The sequence below is a fragment of the Pteropus medius genome, unplaced genomic scaffold (assembly GCF_902729225.1).
Source record: "Pteropus medius unplaced genomic scaffold, Ma_sr-lr_union100, whole genome shotgun sequence".
Lineage (NCBI taxonomy): Eukaryota > Metazoa > Chordata > Mammalia > Chiroptera > Pteropodidae > Pteropus > Pteropus medius.
In genome coordinates, this window is record NW_024354875.1 from 8,551,721 (window position 1) to 8,571,609 (window position 19,889).

A 19,889-nucleotide genomic window follows, 5' to 3' on the forward strand; every position below is an offset into this window, starting at 1 on the left:
AAGAAAGCAAAGAGATTTACATATTTCAGCTCCATAGAATAAGAATCTCACATGAAATTAGTGCTATCACTGAGGTAAAATTGAATCTGAAAAGGCACAATAGTAAACAAGGCTCATTTCCACTTACAGATTTCCTTAAGGACTTCACTGAATGTTATTTGAAGAAAAACAAACAAACAAACAAAATACTTGTAATTCAGCAAGGGAAAAAGTATACAGTTGGGAAAAATTTTGACTTTGGTAACTTGCACAGAATTCTCATTTTAGGAAGCACTTTAATACATCAGAAGGCAAAATATAATTCAACCTATTAAAATAATAAAGATACTTTTGTGAGCAGACATTTGCTTTTGTTAGAAAAATATTTCCAATGCCACAAGGGACAAATCATAGTTCAGTTCCTTATGAATAAACTACTTAAATTAGTTTTTGGAAAGTAGGCCATTTGTCCTATTCTAGTACTTTGTTTTCTTACTGGTATAGCATTTTTGTTTTTATTTGGTATTTTTGTTGGTTTCTGTTTTGTGTGCTTTGTTTTTAATAGAGGGAAGGAGGAAGTGAGAGGCATCTTCAATATATAGAATGCACTGAAAAGAACATTTTCCCATAGAGGAAATACATCATAATTTTATGACCCATTGCAGCTTGACTTCATAAAAAATTTTCAACACTGAGATTTCAGGTCTTTTTCTTAGTATGGTACTATTCATTTTATTACCTTAGCTGTATTTTCTAACACAATTATACTTACTTGTCTGCCTTGAATGATAGTATGTCTGTTTTTTCCTTGGTAGTCCACGACTTCCACATAATCCAAGTAAAGATCTACCCAGTAAACCAGTTTGTTGACTAGGTCTAGTGCCAGTGCAGCTGGCTGCTCTGTCTTTGAATCAATTATCCTTGTTCTGTTTGTCCCATCCATGTCACATCTTTCCACTTTGGCTATATTCCCATAGTCAGTAAAGAAAAGTTTTCTGTAGAAAGAAAACTAAACATTAAAGTCAAGGAGGGAAAAAAGAATATTTAATAGAACCATCTGTAAAATATAGAACGTTTCTTTCTAATTTATTTCAGTGGTTACATCTGTTAGCTAACCATAACCATTTCCATATAATATCACTCATAAACAGAGAAATCAGCTAATGAATATTGCAGGGCATAAGGGAGCAGGTTAACCAACAACTGTAAAATTTCTCCAAAATGAATGATTATAGTGGGTTTATTTTTGTATTAGGGGAAATGTTTCTTTAAGCTTCATAGAACCCATACATATAGAGCACAGAAGATGCATGCAACCTATTAAATATAAGCTTTGGAAGTGAGCCAAGTCACCAGGCCAGGGCATGTGTGCTATCTGGCTTTATCTTCAACCTGCTTTTCAAATTGCCTAGTAATGTCTGTTTCCTATAAAAGCTATTATGTAGAGCTCGATGATGCTATGAATGGTAGAGAATAGCAAACCTTGAATGGAATTAAGCAGATGGAAAAGCAAATGTGCTGTTTGTAGTAATGGAAATAAAACATAAATAATCCCCTCAAAACCAATCCCAAATTCTCCAAAATAGTCTCTAAACAAAATTTTATGAAGGAAATTTAGGCCATCTTTCCTCGTTTTTTCCGTATATATTTAGAAGAAAAGGCTGAAAAGTGATGTTGATTTCTGAGACACACACATGCACAAAATCCTTCCATGAAGCACTAGCAGTGTCTGTCAAAGGTTTAAATACCTCCAATACTTCAGTGTCTAATATTTGATTAGTACTCACTACTTTTAGTAAACACAAATCAATTTCAATTAACCTGACAATATTTTAACAAAATTACCAACCCCTGAGACTAAATTACATTTGTAAATAGAAGACCATTTGCCTTGACTTAAATACAATCTCAAGAATAATCTGATTTACGGTGACTGAGCAATATTAAGGTTACCTAGGGTATAGAATATTTGATTTTTACAAACTTGGTAAATTAGTTTTTAGTTACTTTTCTCAACACCCTTGCATTATCTAACAGTATGGGGTAACTTTCAAGCTAAAAAGTATGATTTAAACTTGAATTTAGCTCTTTTTGCTGTGGAAGGCTTTCATCAATTTTTAAACATTAATGCATGCTGTTCTGTAATAGTGCAAGCCATATTTTATTATGAGTATATGTTTCCCCAAATGTTCTCGAAAAATCAATTTATCACGATAAGTTAAAAATTATTTCTTAAGTCACATTCCATTCAGGTGAAGAGCTTTCTATTCTAGTGAAGAATAAATAAAAGGGCGTATGGTACTATGTTTTATTGTCATGCTAAATTCTCAAACCTCTGCTCCTGAGCATGAGCATGGCACTTCCCTCCCCTTACCCTGCACCTCACCCCACCTCTCTGGTGTGCAAGTAACCTGGCTTTGGGTATAGAGAATTAGAGGCTCTGGCACAGTATATATAATATGATATGTATAGACTATGTATAGATGGAGATATGAAGTAGATTAGTACAACTATCTACATGGCGTTCAAGAGAAAAGGTGAATCTGGGGAGAGAGAGAGACTTCTCTGAAGTCATCTTGAGATGACTTGATTACATGTGACCCCAAAAGAAACCAAAAAGAAGAGTGCTAATACAGGAAACTTGGAAGCATGCAGTAGGAGAAAAAGGAGCAAATAAGTAAGATCGGAGGTTATAGTCAAAGAGATGACACACACACTCATAGTAGTCTAATAGATAAAAGTTTCAGGATAAAGGATTGGAATGGATAGCCGGATCAATCACTTCATAAAAAAAAAAAAAAAAAAAAAAAAAAAAGAAAAGAAAAGAAAGAGAGAGAGAGGGTGAGAGGGAAAGAGACACAGAGGCAGAGATAGAAAGAGGAAAGGAGGAATGGGGGAGGGAAGGAAGGAAAGAAGGAAGAAAGGAAGGAAGGAAATAGATTAAGAAGATGCCATTGGATTTGGTATTTGTTAAATACTAGAAATTTTGGTACTTCTGTTTGAGAATTTTAGTTTTTGAAGAAGAGAGAATCAAGTGATAAAGGAGGTCACAAAAATGTAAATTATTTTTTCAAGATTTTCAGTGATATTGACCTACTATTGCAGGAATGAAACAAATTATTCTGATATTTATCCCAGGTCATAATGAAACTGAGTAAGTTGCCGCCAAAGTATGAAAAAAAAAAGTATAAATATACAATTCATCAAAATTTTACTATTTTAATGGAAGTGTAAAATCAAAAGAACAGGAAGACTTTGGGTATTTGGGACTAGAAGAAACAGTGATGAATCCCCCAGCACATAGCAGAGTAACTAGTGTCCAGTGAGATGTAAAAGAAGTTCTTTATACCAAATTGAACTTTCCCAGACTTCAGAATATTGACTATGATGAGCTCTGTTCACTTAAACTTGAAATACACGAAATGGACGAGTTCTCCACAATACTAGCACTAAGACTATAAAATTGCAAGAAATAAGTACTCATAGTCACATGATTATGTAGATGTTTCTTTGTTTGCTTGTTTGGATTTTAGTTTAAAGTGTCCTACCACTGTTACAGAAAAAAGCTTCATTCCCAGAGCATTCTTAAATTGAGGCATTATAATTAATGGCTGTATTATAATTAATAAACAAAAGCCAAAGTTTTAAATGATTTAAAATCTAACTACATTTCATTTCTTATATAAGTGTAGTTTGGTTGAAAAATCACTTTTATTTCCTATAAAATATTTGTCCAAATCTTAATAAAAAAGTAAATAGTGGTCTGTGAACTCCATATCACTGATCCTTATAATTACTTGTGAGATAGAAGGGGCCAATTAGTTCTATTCTATAGATGAAACAGGCTCACAGCCCACATGGTTAGCCATTGTTAGAGCCAAAACACAAATGTTTGTCATGCCTTTTCTTTTTAATTCATTATTTTGAAATCAGTTCAAACTTATAGGAAAGTTATAAGAATAGAGTGAACAGCTATACCCTGTACCTAGATTCATCAGTTGTTAATCTTTTGTCCCTCTGGCTATTTCTACTACTGTCTGAACCTTTTGACAGCAAATTGCAGACTTTATGACTCTTTACACCTAAATACTTCAGCCTGCATCTCCTAAGCAGAAGGACATTCACTTGCATGACCACACTATACCCACCAAAATCAATACTTTTAACACTGATACAATACATAGTTTTTATTCGAATTTTGCCTGTTACCAATAGTGTTCTATATAGCAAAATTTTCTCTTTTTTTCTGAATTGAAATTCAATGCAGCATCATATATTGCATTTAACCGCCTTTTCTCTCTAAACTCCTTTAATCTTAAAAGAGTTCTTTTGCCTTCCTTTTTGTTTGTGGTGTTACTATTTCTAAAGGGTAAACATGAGTTGTTTTGAAGAATATCCCTATTTTGAGTTTTCCTGATTTTTTCATAATTAGATTATGTTATTCCTTTTGAACTGAAATGTAATAGTTTTGTACTTTATTGTTACTGCCCCTGGGCTTTGAAACCATGGGTAGTAAGCCTATGCTCTATCTAACCCCAAAATTTCATAAAACAAAGCACAGATGGTAGTTTGCAATCTCATTTATTCTGTCTTATTTAGTATTTTCTGAACACTTAACTCTGTTCATTTCCAGAGTTCTCAGTCACCCTTTCGGCATGTCCTACCTCCAGGAACCAAGCACAGCAGGGCCCCAACTGTAGCGCTCAGCCTATGAAATACATGGTGGATGGTGGAGACCATTTCCAAATCAGTCCTATGCCTCACTACCTCAGGAATGCAAGAATATATCTCTTCTCTCCCTGTTCTTTCCTGTGGTATCAATTACCTTTTATTCTCCAGCATGAGGGAGAAATTAAATTGAGGTTGCCATTCTTTTGTTCTTCACATTTTTTGAATGCCATTCTATTTGATTCCCATTAACAAAAAATAATAATAAAATTAAAATAAAATAAAATTTAAAATAAAATGAAATAAAATGGAATAAAACTATATTCCAACTACTGTCTCTATTTCTAAGATATATTTAACATTAGTTCATAAAGAACAGAAATGTTTCTTTCAAACTTTCAATTATTCATACAGTTCATTATTTTTATAATTTAGCATTTGCTATAAATAGGAGTTTATCATTTTGGCTTTATTATCTCACCAGATATGGGATGCTGATTTTACCTGACATTTTTGTTGATCATATGAGTAGCCCTGTTTAACTGTAGATATATAAGATTTATACAGTTGAAGATAGTAAGAAACTTTGGATATTGTTGGCAAACTTGCTAGACATAAATCAAAAGTCACAAATGGAGCACTCACAGACAGTGATAGAACACTGTGCTTACTGAGTTATCGCTTCAATCATACTAATACTTTAAGCAAAGCAATTGTTACACATATTGACATCTTGAAACATGTAATTTTTTTTCTTTACCTGATAAAGATAACACTTACTTATGCTAAAAATATCTTTTTAATATGATGAACTTTTATACTTTGTCCAAGAGGACAAACTACTTAAGTACTTTTTGTACTTTCGTACTTTGTCAAAAAGGACAAAAAGGAATTTTAACATATTAGAGTCCTGTCCACATATTTCAACTCCATAGTCAGTCTTGGTTTTGTGTCATTATTCTAATATTTTGGTAATAGCTTAATGATGGAATTTAGAAATTTTGAGAGTTCTCACAATAAAATTACTAATATTCATTTTAACCACTTAAAAATGAAGTTATATAACAAAATTTTGGTTAGGAAGTAGATGAGAGGAGAGCAAGACATAAAACTAGGGGGTCAAATATTGCCAGATTTAAAAGAAAATCATTGTTCTGATTAGAGCCTAGCAAACTCTTTATGTTTATTAATCATGTGATAATGTAGATAAGTACATTTCTTTACATTTCAGGAAAATGTTATATACTTTCCTTAGCAAGGACTACATTGAGAACTTCATTTTTCAGTCTTGTTTTTAAAATAAATGTATTATCCAAACAATATCAATAATAATACAACTATTTTTTCTTCCATTGTATATACAAAATTTAAACAAAACATTTTTTTTTGCATAGAGTAATTAAAGTATATTTAGAATTAAAGTAGAAATGTTAAATATTTATCATTGCAATTTTAAAACGCAACTGCAAATCTGAAAGAGTAATGTGTCTTTGGAGTAAGAGGTTTAAATTTAAATTCTATTAGCTCCTATTAATTAAGGGATGTGGATAATAAACAATCAAACTATTTTATCTGTCTACCCAAGACTGTTCAAGACAGTTATTTATTGATTTTTACTTGTTTGGGTTTTTGCTTTCATTATTTGAAAAATCTCTCTTGAACTTAGAATTCAGTTCATACATAAACACACAGAAATTAAACTTGACATATAGACTACTGTTCTCAGCTGGCTACTTTTTATTCTGGAAACATTTCTGCTAATGACTCTTCCAAAAGTGTATATATGTTACATATGTCAATTAATGTGGCTGACCCATCCAACATCTTCATTTATTTAAACCTGCCCAACCAGCTAATGTTCCTGAGACAGGCAGCCCTATGTGCCAATATAATCCCTCTCCTTCCAGTTTAGAGATAATTAGACCAAGAAGGAACATGACATCAAAGTGAAATCAAATCATAGGCTGAACTGAATCACTGAGGACTCTTTCTCTCAAAAATCTAACCCAAAAGGTGTGGTGCTCACCTAGTAGGCAGCTGTGCTAACATGGGTAAGGTGACCAGGTGGGGTGGGAGTGGAGGTGCTGAGAGAGGAGGAATACCGGGGCATGTCTGTAGAAGCTGGGGAGCCAAGAGATAGATAGGAAGAAAGGAGCCATTGAGTCCTTGAGTGAGAAATTCTCCAGGCACCAGGGAGTCTCTTTATTTCCTGTTCTTAGTTATGTAAACACATGAGATCTTTAATATCCTCTTTTGAAATCTCTACTTTTGAACTAGCTTCAATGGGTTTCTGTACTTGGAAGCTAAAGTGCCATGAGTAAACCACCACATTGTTTAAAGTTCTAGTTTAAGATTCAGATGATTCTTGTGCTAAAGATTTTGAACCATCAAAATCATACATCTTATGTTGAAATGTTAACTCTAAATAAGCAATCATTGTATAACTCCATCTTAGTGCTGGACCACATTAAACACACACACACACACACACACAAGCATGCACACACACACACAATCATACATAGAAAGCACCTGAAATATTTTTGACAGTCTCCACGAAAACACAAAGAAAATATGAACAGTATTTTTTTTAAAAATCACCTTTCTTCATTTCTTTTAAACTCAAAATATTACACAAGCCACAAATTTCCAAATGTCCTTCCCCAATACAAGATAGTAAAACTCTCTCATAAACTCAGATACTCAATCCCTACCTCTGTTATCTGAATCCTCACCTCACCCCAACACTGCTTCTAACTCATCTTATTATTTTAACCAAATATGTTTCTTGAGCTTTTTTTCTTTTTTCATTTGTTTTTCATTTTCCTTATTTTGAGAGCCAGGAGTTAACTCAAAATGTAATAAACCTGTTATTGTAAAAGGGGAGTGCTAAAAGATAGAGAACTAGATTTGCACGTTATTATTATTATTTTTTAAATTTTTCTTTTTATCTTTGTCACATACATATTATATCAAAGTTTAACATAGATTGGGACACAGTGGAGAAAAATATATAATCATCTTTTCTCGGGTTGGCAATGCCTGAGGGTGGAACACTGGCCCTGTTAGCAAGAAAAAGGCTGGTCCACCTTGATTTTATTATGATTCATCACAACTCCTATCCTCCAAGGAAAGAGCCACCTGGTTTACATGCACTCACTCATTCCTCCCATCCATGGCTCCGCTTACTGCTACCACCTAAAAGACACAATTGGCCTAACATGTTGGCTACCCAGCAGCCCTTATTCTCAGGCTGTAATTGAAACCTCATAAACCCATTTATATCTAAGATAAAATTTTTCAACATTCTCACCCTTACTTATGCAGGTCTTTGCGCAAAGTGCAGTGCAACCTAGCATTCTGTCCACTGAAACACATCTTCTCTTTACACCCAAACCCTTCTGATTGACCTTCTGAAACTCCTACTTTATGATCATAAACTCCTCAATATCCTAAGACTATACTCTGCATGTTTCTTTTACCTTTTTACCTTTACTGAAACAGCATCTTATGAGGCCATCTTTTCTCAGCTGTCATTGAAAATGTAGACTCCTAATAAGAACCTCAAAGATAGATGTAAAATCAGTGCCCCCCCAATACTAATTCCAGAATATTAGATTTTTCTTCTCTTTTAACATTTCCTGCTTTTTGAGGGTCTCATCAATAGGCTGTATCACTGACAGTACCCATTCTCAAAGCATCATCTACCAACCTTCTGATTCTTATACCTCACTATTTTTATTTAAGATTCAGCAACTAATTCCTCTCTTGCTAATGGCTCCAAACCAAGAAAGTCAGCAATTCCAATATCTACAGGACAACAGATACATAACTTTCTTTTATTATTTCTTTGATCTCTTCTCTGCCTATGTCCTTTTATTGTAATAAACAGTATGTCATTAGGCATCACCAGAAATTATACCTTCACCAAAAGAGAGATTCCTTCTACACAACATACACAAACAAAGTGCATTTTATTCTTTTATCTGACGGTAGTTTTACTCTGTCTTGCTGTGGTATTCTCACTGAGACAACTCTGACTTAATTGAAACCTTATCCTCATTGACCCTCACTGCATTCTTTCCATAAACCAAACTTCAACTTTTTTTTTTCATTTTTATACACTGTGCCCATCTTAGCCCTCTAATTTACTCCATTCCACTCAATTCCACTCTCAGAAGATAATGGTGCGTCCTACTGCATAAAGAAGATAGAGTATGTCAAAAAGCAACTCATTTTTTTTTCCCATAAGACCAACTAAAACTCATCTATATCTGCATCAATTTTTTTCCCCTGTCTTTGTGTAAGACAGAAAGAAGCATTCTCCCATTTGTTTAGGCCAATACAAGGCAAAAAATATATGCTCCTTTCATATCCTCTGAAACTTGCCTTCGACAATTCTCCTTCTCCTGCATTTTCACCCTCTCCTTTTCTACTAAATCTTACCTTTAGCATATAATATATTTGCTCTACTATTTATTATCCTAAAACAAATAAAACTTTTAACTTCAATCTACCCTCCATTTATAACCCTTTCTTTCCATGCTCTGTTCACATCCAACATTCTCCAAAGAATTGTTCGTAATAAGTTGACTTCATTTTTCCCTTCAGAAGTCATATTTCGTTCCGTATAGTACTTAATCTCAGACCTGCCATTGTATGTATGTTCTTTTCTTCTATTTCCTTTATTTCTTCTTCTTCAATATTTATTATTCTTCTTCTTCTTCTTCTTCTTCTTCTTCTTCTTCTATTTCTATCATCATCATCTCACTCATCCTCCTCCTCCTCTTCATCTCTCTCATCATCATCACTCTCCTCCTTTCATCACTCCTCATACTCAGCCTTCTTCTTTCTTCTTTTCTTCTTCTTCTTCTTCTTCTTCTTCTTCTTCTTCTTTCTAACTTACAGAGGTTGCCAATTATTTTTATGTGGTTAAATCTCTCTCAGAACTCATTGGTCTTTCTGTAGCATCAGATCAAGTTAATCTCTTCCTTCTGTTTGGCTTTTCTTTCTTTTAGCACTGTCTTGGTTTTCTTCCTACCCGACTGGTTTTTCTGTTACTTTTTTCCACTTCCTCTTTCTGTATCAGGCCAAGATTCTAATACTAGGAATATCTAAATTCTCTCATAAAAAAATCTTAGACGTTTCAGTGACTTTCATTAATATTATAATAACTCATATTTTAATCTGTCTTCTCAGCTTCTAAATTATACAGCTGTCTCTTTGATATCTGTGCTTAAATTATTTTAGGCATGTCAAATTGAACACATCTAGTGTTAAAATCTTGCTCTTTTTTATCAAATGTATTTATTCATGACAAATAGTGTCTCCTTCTACCCAATGGCTCATTCCAGAAACCAGGAATTCATCCTTCCTATGTCCTACCTTATCCTCTACATCTAATTCATCACCATGTCCTGACATTTCTATCTTCAAAGTATCTTCATAGTTATCTCTTTTTCTCTTTCTTTTTCTTAAGCCAAGTCATCAACATATATTGCCTGGGGGCTTAAATTTCTTCTGTTTCTTGCTCCTTTTAAATCATTTTTCTCATAGTAGCCAAAGGGATGTTACTATAATGAAAAGTGTATTATGTATTATAATACCTTCTTATAACTGCTGATAGCAATCAGAATAAAACCTCGTATTCTTAACATTACCAACACTAGTGAGCATGATCTGCTCTCTGCCTATCTCTCCAGCTTCACCTAACTATGCTTCCCGACCTCTACTACTTTGGCTATCTAGTGGTTCCCATCTATATTTCTAATATCTTGCCTATTTTTCAGTTTCTTAAACAACTCATGTATTTTCTTCCTTCCTGCACTTCACATATCTTGCCAAAAAGTTGCTCTTTGAGATATGCAGAGATGTATAAACCAGTTTCTGCACTTAAAGAAGTCCTATTATTTTATAAAGACATTATTTCTGAGCTGATGGATGCCACAGAAGCAACTAAGGTAAGTATCCATGAATTTGTAGACTGCTGAATAAATCTGGTTCAGCAGTCTACAACTGCTATGCTAATTACCAGTTAGCTGAAATCCCAATTTCTATTTTAAATTGTTACTAAATGGAGGAAAAAAAAAAAAACAGTATATAGAAAAAAAAAATAACTTTACAGCAGAGTCTTCCTGTATATTATTTATTTTGTATACTTGTGTGCACATCTCAGTTTGCTGTTGAAATGGAATGTGCAATAATATTGCAATGATGATAAAATTATATGGTTACATATAAAGTCACACTATTGAAAACATAAATATTTCTTTGTTTGATGTTCACTTTCCTAGCTGTGAAGGACGGACATACTTAAAACAATAAAGCAAAAGTTCTATAAAGCAATAACTTCTTCATAAGTGACATTATCCAAATGTCTCAGTTAGTTTTAAGCAGAAATACAGGATCGAACATAGGTTAAGACTGCAGAGGCCAAATAAAGCTGGTGAAGTGAATTGACTATCCTCACTCAGCTCACAAAACAAATATTTTGATAACTGTAAGATGCTTCTAGACCAGGAATTTTTGACCAGGATGATCAAGAAATTGTATAGAACTGGACAAACTGGCAGGTATGCTAGCGAACATGTATTCATACAGGTGCATTTTTTTAAAAGATAATTAATACTCAAAATGGCAAATATTCTTTTCCTAAAAGAGTGATTCTTAAACTTTATTGAACACAATAATCACTTGGAGAGCTTGTCGAAATAACCAATTTCTACAATCATTGTGGTGGGAATTCAGGCAGTGTCTAACAAAATTAAATATGCATTTATCCTTTGATCCAGCAATCTTTGTTCCAGAAATTTATTTTGAAGATGTGTCTTTACAAATAGGAGAAAATGCATGCACTATTATTCTGTAACATTATTAATAATGGCAAAATATTTTAAAAAATTATCCAGCTCTTTTTTCCTCCCTATTCATTCTTTCCAGAAATATTAATTTAGTATCTACTGGGCTCAAGTTTCTCATAATATAACAGAGAACCTTAATATGAAATTACTATAACCTTAATTTTAAGGCATCTAGCCTTTACTTCTAGAGAAAATTGAAAGCAAGATTTTTGAAGATAAGTATGCTTTACAATTTATGAATACTCAGGGATGGTTGGGTAGGGTAGCTCTCTGCAGATTGTTAACTGACAGAAGCAGTGTCTTCTAACAAGCTCTTATTAGTGTTATAGTCAAAGAATTAAAAACAGCAGGCTATTCAATACTGATAATCTTGTCACAATATTAGCAATTTCTTACATGGAGGCCAATTAGTTTTTCACAGAGAACAGACTGTTTTAATCACATTTGTATTACCATTTTTCCTAGGGAGGTCTTATGTTATAGTTTGCTGCTAAATCATCATGTCTTTTTTCTTCTAATAACACTGCCTCTAATATTCAGTTTTACATGTCAATTTAGCCGGATATAGTTTTTAGTTATTCAACCAAACACTCACCTAGGTATTATGGTAAAAACATTTTGCATATGTGATTAACATCTATAATCAGCTAACTTTAAGTAAGGAGATTAGCCTCCATAAACTGGGATGGCTTGATATAATCAGTTGAAAAGTTTAAGAGCAAAACCAAGTCTTTCCTGCAGAAGAAGACATTTAATCTGTGGCCTGCAGCATCAGTTTCTGTCCAAGACTTCCAGCTTGCTCTTCCTGACTGCCTACCCTAAGGATTTTCATCTAACGAGGAGGCCTCCCACAACTGTATAAACTACTTACTTAAAGAAGCCCTAATGGTTCTATTTTTCTGGTAGAGCTCTGACTGATAGTGTCTCAAAATTATTCAGGTGAATACCCCTCCATTTAGTAAAAGTTTAAAACAGATATTTCAGTTCAGGTAACTTATAATTAACATAGTGGTGAACTAGATTTGTTCAGCAAACAGAGTGGGAAAATCACAGGTCCTGGAGGCATATTTTAAATCTCTTACTGCAGTTATGTAAAAGTAGTACCATTTGTTTTATTTAATAACCTAAGCCACTAAATTCCGCCCCCCCACCTTCTTTTGTTTAAGCTGATTTAAATGAAGTTTTCTAGTATTTGCAACTGAAAAACTCTCATGTGATAAAGATTCAAAGTCAAGGCAAATAGTAACTGGAATACCTATTATCACTACAAGAGAAATAGAAGTTTAGTGTTCTATTGACAACAAATGTATTGAACAATAATTTCTTATGAAAATCAGCAATTTAAAAGGCAAATATGAATTATTATAAGGTAATTTTATTTGACTTAAGTAAAAGAAGTTATGAATAATCAATGATTTTGATGTATACTCTCAGAAAATTCAGAAGTATAAAAATATAATATCTGTAGTTTCCTCAATAAATGCATCCATCCTTTACTTTGTTTTACCACAGGAAATAACACAACTACAAGAACATAGTTTATTTCCCATTATGAGTAAAAGCAATGAAACCATTAGAAATATATGCAATTTCCATCTGTTAGTCAACCTGTTCACACATATATATTTTGTAAGGTGAATTATCCAAATAACAATTTTTAGATCACTATAACAAAATTTTACCTCTTTTGAAGTTAAATTATGAGGCAGCATGTATTTCCAAATATTGATAAAAGTTGAAAATTGTTCAGTTGGATAAAAACAAGGTAGTAGTGATCTAGTGGGCTTCATGGCCTAATGCCCAACTGGCTGGTGACCAAAATAGTCTAAGTATGTTGTATTGTCAACCATGAACTTAGTGAGCAGTCTCTGACATTGATATTCTTCATAAAATACAGAATGCTAAGGTTAGGAAATTCAATTTGGATATTTGTCCAGTTCATAATATAATATATAATATAATATAATATAATATAATATAATATAATATAATATAATATAATATAATATATTTTTTTCAATTTGGATATTTGTCCAGTTCATAATATAATATAATATAATATAATATAATATAATAAATATAATATAATATATATATTTTTTTTCTCAAGAAAAGGTCCTTTCTCCACAGGTTTTAGCTGTTTCAGCTTACTTTACACTGCAGTACCTCCCAATCTGCCTCCTTTCCTGAGAATACTAAAATAGCACTGGACACTTAGTGGTGAGGCATCAAATACATTCATTATACGAAGTTAATCAAGCTCTCTGACTCAAAAATTTTAAACTAAGACACAGGAAGCTCATGTTATATGTTTGCAAAACCACAAATTCATGTAGTTCTAATTATATTGACTCTTACCTATCATTTATAAATACCAAAAAGAGTAGTTAGATTTCCTACTTTGCTTTTCCAATCAGAAAATAAAAGCTTTGGGAAAAGGGTTCAGTTGTCTGTTTAGTATATAAAATATTTGCTGTGTCTGATAAACAAATGATAGCAATAACAACACTGTACTTTTGAGTTTCTACTGAAGTATTTGAACCACTGAATAATTGTAGGTAGAGTGCTTATGTACTGAAAGAACTGTGAAAGGTTAATTGATGTATGTGCATTATTCATCACTTTTCCTACATGTGTAAATAGAGATGATAGCATACATGTAAAGTGCTTCACATTTGCTAACTGAAAGTAAGCACAAAAGACACGCTTTTTAATATTTGAACACACTATATAACTACATATATAACAATGCTCTAAAACCTATAATCCAAGTTCATTTTCCTTCCTTCCTTCCTACCTCTCTTCATTTTAATCATTAGTTATGAGCATATTTTAAAGACAGATTTCTTCATTCCAATTAGAACCTATACTAGTATTCACATAAATGCTCATTTGAGTAAAATCATTAAAGTTAACTGGTTAAAGTTAGAGCACTGAATTCAGTTAAATTAAATTTATAAAGAAATTGTAAAACTCTTTTGGAAGATGATGTGATTTATCATGAGGTATACTAATTACATTGTTTAGAATTCAACATTAGATTGTAAACAATTTGAAAGCAAGGGCTGTAATCTTTATAGAATAATATTAAAATCGGTTAGATATAAATCACTCAAATGTATAAGTACCCGCTCAATATCATTAAGTCCAGACTTTTACCCCAAAAAAGTTGGACCAATATTTGCCCAGTGCCAAAAGCAAATAACGTGGCAGAAATGGATTGCTCTAATATACCCTATATGTTAAATAGAGCCTACTCTTTTGGAATCATAGTCAGCTCATGTTCAGGATATAAAACTCTATTGGAAAAAAAAAAAAATGAACTAGGTACACGGAAATTTATCAAGAAGCCAATAATAGAGGAAATGAGACCAGAAATTTGGGGATTCCAGCATCTCTCTTCCTGCCAGACATTTGCCTCTCATGCATTGATCTGAGTTGTGCTTTGGTATTTGCTCTGAAATTCCAAACTCTGTTATCTGTTATTCCTAGTCTTGGGTAGTTAAAATCTTTCTGATTTTGTTTCTTAGTAGCTGCTTCTGTTTCCTCCAAATCCTTAATTTCATAGTTTTGATTCCGGCCTTGTGAACTGCCTCTAGTTCTTTAATATTATTTTTGCTTCATAACACAATTGTCCTGTCTTAAAAATAAATGGTATGCTGATTCTGATTGGCTTTGATGTTGTAATTCAGAATGGCCCTTTGAACAAAGGTAATAGCATATGCAAAAGTAGTTCAAACTTTAGAAACAATTATTCATTTATTCTTTCATTCACTAAATACATATTGAGCATCCATTGTTTTAGACACTGTACATGACGGGCTTGCATTATTGTCAGACTTGATATATGGTAGGTCATACAAAAGACACAGACTGACCTGAGTTTCAATTTTAACTCTGATTCCAAGTAACTATTTGATTCTGAGGAAGTTATTTAACTTCTAAGCCCCAACTTCTTCATAAGGAAAATTATAAAAATAATGCCCAAGTAAGAATATATTTTGCTAAATTAAATGATGTGTAGAGTTTATATGTAGAAGATACTCAATATGAACACATTTTTCTCCTTTTTCTGTTCCACAATTTTTATTTCATATGATGATTTGCTTCTTTTCAGTTGAGGGTTTTGGGATGATGATGGGAAATAGAGGTAATTTTATATACATGAGTTTAAATTTATAAATATCAATTTGCTAGAGAAATAAGTACTTGCCAACAAGACTCTGATTTGGGGGGCAGGGGATTGATGTATTTGGTGCACCTCACCTTCATACAGAATAATTTAATAAACTCCATATTAGTCGAAGATTTAGGCCAGAGAGGTAAAAGTGAGATGTCACTTAGAGGCATGGTACAATTTTAATCAAGCAAATATTTGCTGAGCTCTAGTAATATGCAAGCACAGTGAAAAATACTGATGATAAAAATTGAAGAGGAACCATCTCTCTGCCGTCAAGGTTTTAATAATTTCTCACAGCTTTGCTGGAAACTAGCTATAAGTTTAGTATGTTGAGAACTCTTTGAGAAGAAACAAATGCATTTTTCAAATAAAAAGATCACCAATAGATGTAATACAGGTAAAATTTTCATAGATTTTTAAAAATCCTACATTTAAAACAATTTACTATTTTTGTCTAAATATCTAATTTAGTGATGACAAAGGGAAAAAATTAAATGTAAAAGAGGTGAAATTTAAAAAAGAAAGATTCTTTCTAGAATAATTCTTATTTTACATTTGATATAAATAATTGGAGAGAAAAAACATACTAACATCGCAAGTTAGCAAATCATACTAAGCATTTACTAAAAAGGTAATGCCAAGTCAATGTACATAAACTGTAGAAAAATCTCAAGAGGCTGTAGCTTGGCAGAAAAATGACACATGAGGTTCAAATGAGTAAGTTTAAAAGTAATGTGTTTAGGGAAAAGTATTCAAAATTATTTGGATAGGAAGCTGGGCTCTGCTCTTATTACTTATTCAATTGGTCCACATATGTTATTTCATCTCACTGTCTTTATTCTAAATGCTTTGTTGAGACTATAATCAGAATAGATGATTCCCTGAAGACATCAGCCCAATGTGCTGCAGTGGCCAAAACAAGCAGGCATAATCAAGAGGAGTATCAGAAACAAAATGGAAAATATTATCCTACCCACATAACTCTTTTCATGGAGAATTTTAAGTGGCATTCTGTGTTCTGTTTTAGTTGCAGTGCTCCTAGAAAGTTATAACAAACCTCAATGAAGCCTTAAACATAATCTATGATTAGATATGTCCATAAGTGATAGAGTAAGTGTAATATTGCAGAAGGCGGGTGAGCTTTCCTCATAGAAATAGAATAAAATTACTGTATTTCTGAAAGTAAAGACAAAGGTTAAAATAGCTCTGAATAAAACTTGTAAAATCATTAAATTTTAATAGGCTCTACTACTCTTCCCGTAATGCTTGCTATAGGAGGTGGGCCAAAATGGCCACATTTTATATTATGTGACCCACCACCTTTGATCATAAGTGACCAATCAAGGACAGGAACCTGACTCAAGAGTAGCCAATATATGTCTTATTCATAAACTAATAACACAAATTAATCAAATTATTTCCCTTGAGGGTTTGAACCAGAGAATCTATAATCATTAGCTAATAGTGAAAGATAGGGGAAGAATATACTGATAAAAACTTTATGATAACAGAAACCACTTCCAGCTTTAATCTCCACGAATCTATAACCTATTTAAACTTATGTTGTTGTTGTTTTGGATAGCCTCAAGAATTTTTATATCTCATCATTTGAGGGGTCTGTGTTATAACAATTAAACAAGCCTGAATAAGCATAACCACATTTACTAAAACTTAACACATTCATTATTAAAATTGTGGTAAAATAAATATGGTGAAGAGTAAGAAAAAGAAATGATTAAAAATATACAACTTTGCCCATTGAATAATGCAGTACTTAATAAGACAAGACAATGTTTCTACTTTACCCTAAGAAATATAATATGGCATGGTAATTAAGACTATAACTTAGGGTAAAGACTACCTTAGTTAAAATTCTGGTTTTAATATTTATTAGCTACGAAGAAGTCACTTAATCTTTCTGTGGCCTCATTATCTCATTTGAAAGGTAGAGAAAAAATATTTTTATGGTCATTCTGATTATTAAACAAGTAAATAAATAAGAAGTTTTTTATAGAGTATCTGGAATTTAAAAAAAGTATTAACATTAAAAAAATGTTATTTATTATTATTAGAAGCTAAAAAAATGATATGTTCACAGATACCTGAGCTCTAAATATCACAAAAGAAAATTAGAACGTAACATTTAAAATTTTTTTAAAGAAAAATATACCTTCTGATACAAGTCAGATTCTAAAAGTTTCACCCGCTATGAACATTCCCATTATCTTATGAGTAGTCTAGATAAGTCAAATACTTTTACAATGTGACAGCCTGCTGAAATGTGAAAAAGTTAAAGGATAATTAAAACCTGAAACTGGACGAAGGAAGTCTATACCTTAAGCCTAGTTTCTGGAACCCTTAACCACATTCTGTTAATCATGAAACTTGTAACAATGAGCTCATACGCTAACTGCCAATTTTAGCCTGTGTAACTCCGCTTGCTTGCGTGGCATGAAAAATAATCAATTGTATATAAGCTGAAAATTACTGTTTGGCCATCGCCCATGAGAATACTGGCTATTGCCCATGGGAACATAGGCGATCACCCATAGGAACATAACATTCTAACAACAAGCTTTCTGCTTCTGTACTCCCCGCTTGCACACCTGACCAGTGGGTTGACAGGTAGTGAATAGGAGAGAAATAGACCTTTGTGTTTAAGATAGAATGAAGAATGGGATTTAAGGCTTAAAAACCTTGTATCTTGGCATTTCGGGGCTGCTCCTTTGTACAGAACAGCTGCCGGCTAATAAACAGCCTTTGAGAGCATACTTGGTTTGGTCTATTCTATACAGGCCACAACAACAACATTATCATACTTTGTTGTTGTAGTTTCATTTATATGCAGTTTGCTCTGGTTTCAGGTTTAGAAAAAGAGTAAATAAAAGATTCCTTTTTCTTTATGTAAATTGCACCTATATTTCATGATTTATCATTTTGTGTGAAATTCATTTATAGATATCTTTCATTTTTTAACTAGATTACAAGGTTCTTGTAAAGTAGGACCATATCTTATATTTCTTATATTTACTTCCCACACTTTATTGTTTTGAAAAATTTCAAGCTTTAAGGTAAAAGAGTATCTTTAATCTAGATTCACCAATTGTAAACATGTTGCCCTTAGAGAGAAGGAAGGATGAGGTAGAAAGTAAGGCAAAAGAGAAGAAAAGAGGAGAAATAGAAGAAGGGGTGGGCGAGATGTGGGAGAGAGAGAGTGAGTGAGTTTATTACACACATAGAGACATACACTATTTTTTTTTTTTCTGCTAAACTATTTCAAAGAAGTTGCGTGATCGTGATATTTCACTTTTGCATGTATTTCCTAAAGAATGGGACATTCCCTTACATAACTTGTTTTTTGGTTGAATTGTGCCCTCTTAAAAAAATGTTATGTGTAAGCCCTAATACCCAATACCTCAGAATGTGACCTTATTTGGAGATATGGTCTTTAAAGAGGTAATTAAGTAAAAAGGAGACTGTTAGGGTGGGCCCTAATCCAATCCTCAGAAGAAAAGGAAACTTGAAAAACGCCCAGTGGTATAAAAAAGGACTCTTTTATTCAGTTAATCTCTTCATGCACAGATACACTCAGTAGTCAGTCAATGTAAGTTCCTTCAGTAAACAGCAGAGTGGTATCAAAAGTATCAATTATCAGAAGACTGCTTATTGCTCTGAACTCCAATGGTTCTTTGTTACCAGTGATCCATAACATGTGGAAATAAGAAGGGACTTATCGGTAGCTGTTAAAGTAATCTAGAGAAATTAGTGTTTGCAGAAAATAGGCACCCACTTATATCCCACGGATGGTAAAGGTAAGCTTGTGGTGGCAGAAAAGTAGATTTATCAACCAGAATTTCAGAAAAATAAAATGTGGAGCAGAGTTTAAATAACCAGACTACTCCCTCTAAACTTTCAATTCTTACAAGTAAAGTAAACTGAAGTCTATTTATTAAAAAAAAATATTATTTAGCAGTTATTAGGTATCACACATTACACTGGCACACAGAGAATAGGATGATATTCATTACTTCTGATTTGTGTTCATTCTGGTACACCCTTTCTACTCATCCCTCAATCAACTTATCAGACATCAAAAAATAAAACAAGGAAGAAACAACTTGGCTATTCTACCAAGATTTTCTATAAGGGGGAAAACTTTTTCTATTCTTGTTAAAATTCCTAAAATGGTTGTATCCCACCTA

General features: G+C 32.7%; 1 protein-coding gene across 1 annotated transcript in view; it reads right to left on the reverse strand.

Annotated features, from left to right (window-relative positions):
• LRP1B (LDL receptor related protein 1B) overlaps window positions 1-19,889 on the reverse strand; it is a 1,647,539-nt gene that overhangs the window by 701,421 nt on the left and 926,229 nt on the right. Inside the window, exon 8 of the mRNA XM_039855262.1 lies at window positions 752-974. Coding sequence (XP_039711196.1) covers window positions 752-974 — 223 coding nt within the window. The remainder of the gene's footprint in view (window positions 1-751; window positions 975-19,889) is intronic.